General features: G+C 41.9%; 1 protein-coding gene across 1 annotated transcript in view; it reads right to left on the reverse strand.

The window, feature by feature from the left end:
* Positions 1-2839, reverse strand: part of hs3st3b1b (heparan sulfate (glucosamine) 3-O-sulfotransferase 3B1b) — a 30911-nt gene extending 28072 nt beyond the window's left edge. Inside the window, exon 1 of the mRNA XM_042082702.1 lies at positions 1904-2839. Coding sequence (XP_041938636.1) covers positions 1904-2478 — 575 coding nt within the window. The 5' untranslated portion in view covers positions 2479-2839. The remainder of the gene's footprint in view (positions 1-1903) is intronic.
* Between the last annotated feature and the right edge of the window lie 5824 nt (positions 2840-8663).

The following is an 8663-nucleotide window of genomic DNA, read 5'->3' on the forward strand; positions in this document are numbered from 1 at the left end:
CATGGAGTCTGCAGTACTAGCCTACTCGTTCTTCCTGGCTCCAGGGTTAAAAACAACCGAATTCAACCTCAAGCTCCCATTGAAATATCACATCCAGAAAAAAAACCTGTGTGATTTTCAAAACGTTGTTCTACGCCAAACCCCGGAGGTCTTGCGCCCTGTTCCCAAAACAGCTTATTAATTGAGCAGCACAGAGAACCCCTTAAATCTGTCAATATTTCAAATGAATTAGCCTTACTTTAAGGACTCCTGTGATTTGCTGGTTTCTAACATGCATTACAATCAAAGACAAGGTCTGGTCTTATTAAAGTGGGCCTATAGGCCTAGCCGTATCGATTTAATTATGCGTCTAGTCAGACAAACCTGCACTATACCAATTGCATGAAGTAGGGAGGTAGGCTGAACATAACGAGTCTCCATTACGTGGCATCAACATTTGGCTCAAGCAGTACCTCTGCCCGGACCTTAAAAATAGGCTGAGCACGCAGCCTACCATACCCAGCCCGGCCTAGCCCACGGGCGGATGAGTCATATTAAAACAAATGATTCGTTTTTAATGAAGAACTCGTGTTTCTACTGCCATAGTAGCGCAAAGATGAGCATATGTGAACAACATGGGAACTCTGGTGTGCCAGCTTTGTCACCAATATAAAGTGTTTGCTCTTTTTGAAGACTTTCATATGGCATAATTTAGACCGTTTAAAAACAATAAACTAGTGGATGTCTGAATATTTCCCTCGACAATATAAAAATCCCACGGTGCTGAAAATTATAGATAATTTGAGTAGTTTTGAACAATTTATGTTGGGCTGCTCTTCAATGGAAATATCTTTATATGAATTCTCGAACTGGGTCGATTTAAATGTATTTCTTCTCACACAAAACCACAAACCACATTCTATATAATTATCGTTCCAGTAACCGTGTTGATTTCATCTGAATGTTTTTGTTTAACGCAATAAAACATCTCTTGGAATTCGTTAAAACATGACAAATGTCAAAACTAATTAATTGCTGTATTTCATACGTTGTCATTCCATTACCTTTAACCGTCTTTCCAAAAGTAAAATTATGAATACATAAATATGTTTAAAAACAATTATGTCCTATACATTTGACACTATAGCCAAATCAGTGGAACAACACAGATATCGGCCTATTGTCCATTGTGGAAACCAATAGCTCGCCAACTCCTTTTAAAATTATTTCAAATAAATAATCAAACTTTTGACGCTAAAACTTGAATGCAAGTGCCCGCCTGTAATGCACTCTTGCGTCCAACAGAGACCACTGCGCCACGCCAAAAGCTTGGGAATGCCTGTATGAACTGCTGTCGCAGGGTTTAAGTAATATTAACAAAAATGGTACTTCAGTAGGCATATGTTATAAACGCATGCCACAGCATCGTTGTTTAATTTTGATGATATCTCACCAAAAAGGCATATATTACCATTGGTCAAACTGCACCCAGATATGCAGCTTTCATTTAGACGCGTACGTACGCAATATTCAATACTGTCTTACAACGATGTGGGCTCAGTAAAGCATACAGTCTCAAATAAAAATGTTCTTTTTTGGCAACAATCATAAATGCACAAATGAGGCATTTTATTTGGGATCGATCGATTCATGTCAATCAACTCGCTGAATATAGTAAACATTTAAATTAAAATAAATAAATAGAACCGCCAACCATTTCACGAAACTGGTAAATAAAATAAAAGTATGCACTGTGCGTGTTCGTTTCTCAAATATTTACAAATCCACGTAGAACCAAGCAGTGGATACATTACTCGTTGCCCATTCGGTTCAACCAACTCTGCGCCCTGGACTATCGCAGCCAAGGCAGCCCGCCCGAGAAAAGGCACCGGCGGACGACAGGAGAAATCTGAAGGGGACTCACCTATACCACTCCAGCCCGTTGTCGTAGTTTCGGTCGAAGAAGTGCGGCTCCGCTCCTACGGCCCTGATGTCGGGATGCACGCGGAGAAACTCGAGCAGTGCGCGCGTGCCTCCCTTCTTCACGCCGATGATGATAGCCTGGGGCAGCTTCTTGCTCCCGGAGCCGTTGGAGAAACTTGACAGCGAGCTGGGCTCCGGCGATCTCTGCTCGCCCCGCGATGCCTCGTCCCAGTCCTCGCCCCGGTCCAAGTCCACGTCGTTCGCCGATAAGTCTCTAGACGCGGGCCGGAGCGACTGCTCGTCGTAATCAGACTCCAAATCAACCCAACCTTGCGGTCTGGGCAGCAGTTTGGACATGAGGTCCGCTCTGCCGCTCTCTGTCCTTCTGCTCGCGTATTCCGGCTCCTTCGCCCGGTAACTATCCACCACCATACTGGGCATGGTGGCACAGTACCCGACGCATGAATACAGCATGTACACCCACAGCAAAAACATGATGCCGAGCACTGCAAGTTTCTTTTTCACTGGGCTCGCTGACAACGCATACAGATTGTGACAAACCAGGCTATATTCCATAAGCCTCGCAGATGCGAACCATAATAATCCAACGGGACATATTGCCAAAACTATTCACTCCCGTTTGCACCGCGCGGTAATCTTCGCATGGTGGAGATTACATCCACAGAAAGCACATAAATAGAAAAGCCAACCAACACACAATAAATGAATGAAAAACGCAATAAACTAAAACTAAAGCGTTGGTTCGGTGCGTAAAAAGCTCAGTGCGTATGGTGGCTGCGTCCGAACATGACTGCGGAGCAAAAACTGGTAGTCGCCAGAGATGAGAGGTGCACTACTGTGCCACTCCGAAAGCCAGCCCTCGCTCGCTCCGGTTGCATCCCCGCCGCCTCCGTTGCGAGCCTCTTACTAAAGTGAAGTGAGCACGAGCTCCGTTTGAACACTAGAAACTTATACAGCGTCGCAGCTTCGCAGACACTGCTGACTGACAGCGAAGCTGGCCTACCGCACTACAGAAAGAAAATAATTGCTTATTTGTTGACAGAAGCTGACCAATCAGGGAGTAGCAAAGGAGGGTCTTAAAGAATATCCCTGCATACTTAAGCCAATTAAAGGCTCTCATTGGACAAGGAATCATTATGCTGGAACCCTTTTATTTAACAACGGGGGGATTCCAACTTGTTAAAAGTTCTTTGATCAGTCAGAGTAGGCTTCTGGAAACTCACATATTGATTGTTCCCCCATTGGCTTTCAGACTGCAATGCAGTGAAAGCTTAAACGGTTATGACGAACCCTAAGAGTTTGGTTAAAAATAGTGTTAAGTTAACTATGAAGAAATGACATTATGTTTCGGTTTAACTTTTTTATTAAATGATTTGTATGATCGTAAACAATTTAAAACAATGGAGAAACAGAAGCGAGTCTCGAGTCCAACTCTTTCACAACTCCAACTCTTCTACAACGAGAATGAATAATGGTCTACATCTAGCCTACAGAAGTTGTGAGGGAATCCAACATGAACACTTTCTGTGTTAAAGTAGTCTGTATGAACAGCCTGCGACTGAACTTGAACAGAAAGGTAACGTTTTAAAGCAATTTAGGTTAAACTTGCACAGATGTTTATTAAATATTATCGGTTGTTATAGTTTACAAGGTATCAGGTAGGTAACAAATGTGCAATTTTACTGGATGTCAAGAAGTAAGGCACCAACCCAGACAAGTAAAAAAAAAAAGATAGAGGAAAGCGACAATATAAAAACTGTAAACTTTGCCATAACTAGCCTATATCCTAATAGATGAAATTAGCCTAGGAAACAATCTGTAATCTACAGTGTTAAATACTATAAAATTGGTCGCTCAGAACAGCATAGACCTCAATGAAGTAGACAAAACTGCAGTGTTTAAACTAAGTCTAACCTATATTATCCAATTATTAGGCCTAGGCTATAAATGATAGGTTATATAACACGCCATCATTTTAAAGCCTTTTATTACAATGATGATGACATTATTATTAGCATATATTGTTGTTGAGATATTGTGGTGGGCTACGTGGGATTAATTTGTTTATTTATTTATTTATTTATTTATTTATTTATTTATGTAGTTAGTTAGTTTTGTTCAAGTTGTTTCCATAAGGGCCTTCATTTCGATATTCTTTATCTGTGTTGTATTAAACATAATCTGCTTCCGTACAAGGACAATTTAAATATTTAATTGAAGGGAGCGTCAGCGTCGACGAAAAAAAAGTGGTCATTATTAGCCTACAAACTTAAATTTTCCATTACAGTTTCAAGTGTCATTTGAACTGAGACAAGGGCATAATTTCGTCGCGGGGGGCTCCGGTAGATTTAGGAAAGTTCATTTTCAAGTCATATTGGTTCCAGAACTGTTTTTGTAACTTTGGGATTTTGGGTAGAGGGAAAAAAAGTAAGTCTAAAAAAGCAAACAAATGATATTGTGTTGGTGGGTCTGGCCTAAATAATTTCCCATGGCTAAAAGTGCATTGCATTCAATCACATTTGGCTCACTGTTGATTTACAGACTGATGCACATATACAGCGCAATGATTTTGTGTAATAAACTGCAAGCATAATAACAAAAGTGCTAGACAAAGAAACTCATCAACACATTTTAGATGTAGATAATTTTGCTCTTATATATAAGTATACTTGAATGAATCACACAATAATCATTATCATGTAAATTACATGAAATTGTGACTCTTTGCTTTAGCATGCTGTGAAAGTGGACGTTTGCTGCGTCGTGTTGCGACATTGTCATCTAGGTTTCTTGAAATATAGCCTAATGTTGCAGACAGGGTGACCTCGAGAGAAAGATTCACAATGAAGCCAGATGCTGGCCGATCTCCCGCCGGGCCTTAACGACCCACCGCGGCCCTATCTGCGGAAAGAGCTCGTGCCTCTGCCCGGGAGAGGTTCATATTTCGTACATATTTCCCAGCATTTTATTTGAAATTCGATTTAGAATAAGTTTAAACTGTATTTATATTTTCAAATTGTTTTGCTCTTACACTTATGTTTCACAACAGGCCTACCCTATTCTAAGTTTATTAAGTTGACAACAATCCATAAATGTGGCAACAGAGATTCTTATTTGCTTATATTTAAATGTTTAAGTAATAAAAAAAATCTATTTAAGTACACATTGCTGCTATTAAAGAATTGTGTATGTTTTAAGTTTGTGGTTAGTGTATAGATATATCCTGTTTATCTAAAGAGTACTTACCCTACTATGATAACTGCAAGGAAGCTTATGTGTCAAAAGACAGAACAAAGAAAAAAAAACTAATTAGTTTAAACAGTGAAAGCCAATCTGTAAACCCCCACTTTCATTATTCCTATTACACAGTACATCCTAAACAAAACAGTATGAGCCAAGGGGTTAGGCAGTTCTGCAAGTGTTTAACACATTTCCGTGTAACCGTACAGTAATGGACCCAAGGGGTGGCCAGCACAAGTTTTTGTTTTTTGTCAGAAGTAGCAGCACCCCTCTTTCTCTATGCGACGGAACTCCCCGGCCCCAGGAAAGAGGGTCGCAAGCAGGACCCCAGATGTCCGGAGCCGGCAGGACGAAACCCTAGCCTGCGAGTGTGTGTGTGTGTGTGTGTGTGTGTATGTTTGGGCATGCGTGTGTACTGTATGTGTGTATGTGTGTGTGTGTGTGTGTGTGTGTGTGTGTGTGTGTGTGTGTTTGGGCGTGTGTGTGTTTGGGCATGTGTGTGTGTGTGTGCGTGTGTGTGTGTGTGTGTGTGTGTGTGTGTGTGTGTGTGTGTGTTTGGGCATGTGTGTGCATGTGTGTGTGTGTGTGTGTGTGCTCTCACCTCGCTCTCTCTGGACGCTGATGCATACGTAGGGATTTCTCCAATGTTTACAACTGTGTATTTCATCCCGTTCTTGCCGTGTTGATTCTGGCAGTGGCTCCAGGCTCTGGGTGTCTGCCTTTACAACCTCTGGAAAATACCAGTTCAATTTGTGCCGTGTGTTAGAGAGACAGAGAGACAGAGAGACAGAGAGAGAGGGAGAGAGATTGATGTCACATAAAAATGTATGGACTGTGAGGAAATTCATCAAGATTGATATATTTGAGTGCATAAAAATGGAATTCAGCTTTCCCTCTCATATTGTGAAAAACACTTACAATTTATGACATGTGTCATATTGGGATATTAATAACGGCAAAATGTTTGCTTACATTTGAATTTATCACTCCACATCAGCGCACATGTGCCAGTGCAAATAAACCTGGTGAGTGTGATTTTGAAGCGCCGTGTTCTCCTTTCAATTAGTTCACATGTGTGTGGTGGAGGGGAGAGGGGGTGTTAAAGCAAGGAACACCTCATGGAAGACAGGTGCCATTTGCAGGTGGCACACACACACACACACACACACATGCATGCACGCAACACACACACGGAGATCAAAGCAGAAAAAAACATTTCTGCCTTCTGCTTTGTGCCCTGGTGTCACACACACTACACAAAAAAAAAATGTCTGCCGCACAGCTGTGTTTCAAAACAGGAAATCCACCAAATACACGCAGTCCACCCCGAGGAAGCATTGAGCTGTGGAAAGAGAGAGAGAGAGAGAGAGAGAGAGAGAGAGAGAGAGAGAGAGAGAGAGAGAGGAGCAGAGATCCACCTGTTGATTTTGCTGGTATATGAAGATAAATTGAATTTTTCGCACCAAAGAAAAAATGAATTCTGCGTTGGGTCCATTTCAAATAATACAACTACAGACACTCCCTTTGCCTGTCTAAACAGATTATTTTTACATTATACTTTCATCATGCATGATGCGTGTGAAAAAGAGAGACAGAGGCTAACAAAAAACAAAAGCATGCAGTTTCATTACATAAACGGAATGGAGTATATATACAAGTGTGTGTAAGGAGCATGTTTGTGTTAGACAGATAGACAAAGATAAAGAGAGAGAGATGGTGTGTGTGTGTGTGAGAGAGAGAGAGAGATGGTGTGTGTGTGAGAGAGAGAGATGGTGTGTGTGTGTGTGTGAGAGAGAGATGGTGTGTGTGTGTGTGAGAGAGAGAGAGAAAGGAAAAGAGATGTGAGATGTGTGTGTGAGAGAGACGGATAGAGGGGGCGCGTGTGTGTGTGTGTGTGTGAGAGAGAGACGGATAGAGGGGACGCGCGTCCGTGTGTGCGTGTGCGTGTGTGTGTGTGCGTGTGTGTGCGTGTGTGTGAGAGAAGAATGTGAGAGCAGATGAGACTTAACTGATTCAAGAGGTTTGTCCTGTGTGAATATGCATGTAAAAGTGCTGTCTCTGTGTTTGTGTGTGTGTGTCAATGTGTGAGTGTGTGTGTGTGTGTGTGTATGTATGTATGTATGTGTGTTTGTGAGTGTGTTTGTCTGTATGTGTGTGTGTGTGTGTGTGTTTGTGAGTGTGTGTGTCTGTATGTGTGTGTGTGTGAGGGGGGTCCACTGGCATGGCCTCTGGGGGCGGACATTGTAAACACACACCGCCCAGCATGTTGAGCCCAGGAGGCCGAAGTGGACATTCAATCCACACACACAAGACCATGGGACAGCAGCTGGACCCACTCCATCCATCCATTCATCCATCTCTCCATCCATCCCTCTCTCTTTCTCTCTCTGTAGACCTCCAAGTCTTCTGTCTTTATGGGCTCACCACCCAAACTTTTCTCTCGGAAAAGGATAAGAGTGTGTGTCCACAAGCGGACCCCCTCTCTCTCCCCGGCCAGTTTTTAAGAGGGACGGAGGTGGGGGGGCTACTAGACCAGGGTCAGAAGTACATAAGGAACTTGTTTTAACAACCCAAACCAAATTTTTTTCTCAGAACCACGACAAGGAAAAGGAAGGGAAAAACTTGTTCACCACCCACCCCACTCCAATCTACTCTTTGGTGTGTGTGTGTGTGTGTGTGTGTGTGTGCGTGCGTGGGAGGGTGGTAGGATTACTATATACCATGATTAGCAATGGAAGAGGGCTTTGTGGAGGAAACAAGGGGAAATATGAAATGTTTAGGGACAGGTGTAGAGCAGTGTTTCTCAAACTTTTTCAGACTAAGGACCACTTAAACCAATAATAATAAAAAAAAAAAAATCACAGACCACCTACTGTAGCTAAAAAAACAAACAGCAGACCTACTTCAACAGTATATTACACAATAGGCCTTGCTTATTGTCTTTGCACCTTGCTTATTGTGTCAGAGGATTCATATTATGAGTTAAAGTGCCGTAGCTTACATAGGCAGTGTTGCAGAACTGTTTGGATTTACATACAAGTTGGTTCAATATTGCAAACAACTCATCTATATTATATTTTACCACGTCTGCTCGCGGACCACCAGTGGTCCCCGGACCACACTTTGAGAAACACAGGGGTAGAGGGATCATTTCCAGTAGCCTACAGATCAATACCTCAGATGACTTTTTTTCTTGCAGCCTTTTCATAACTATTTCATAATTCTGAATTTAGATCAACGTCAGTGGTTTTCTAAGAAGTGTTTAGAAAATACATCAAACAGGGTTAACATACAAGGTTGCTATATGAAGAGACCCAGCCAATGCATTGTAATGATCGACACCACAGCTGCATGATGTAAATTAAGTCTCCGTCATTACAAGTGAGGATGAAAGAAATAAATTTACTGCGTCCTATTACTTCATCTGTGCAATTTGTGACAGGGACACAAACCGTGTTTTTTTATTCAACTTCATTTTATGGAAATGATCTCAGGCAAAA

This window comes from Alosa sapidissima, chromosome 24 (assembly GCF_018492685.1).
Source record: "Alosa sapidissima isolate fAloSap1 chromosome 24, fAloSap1.pri, whole genome shotgun sequence".
Classification (NCBI taxonomy): domain Eukaryota; kingdom Metazoa; phylum Chordata; class Actinopteri; order Clupeiformes; family Clupeidae; genus Alosa; species Alosa sapidissima.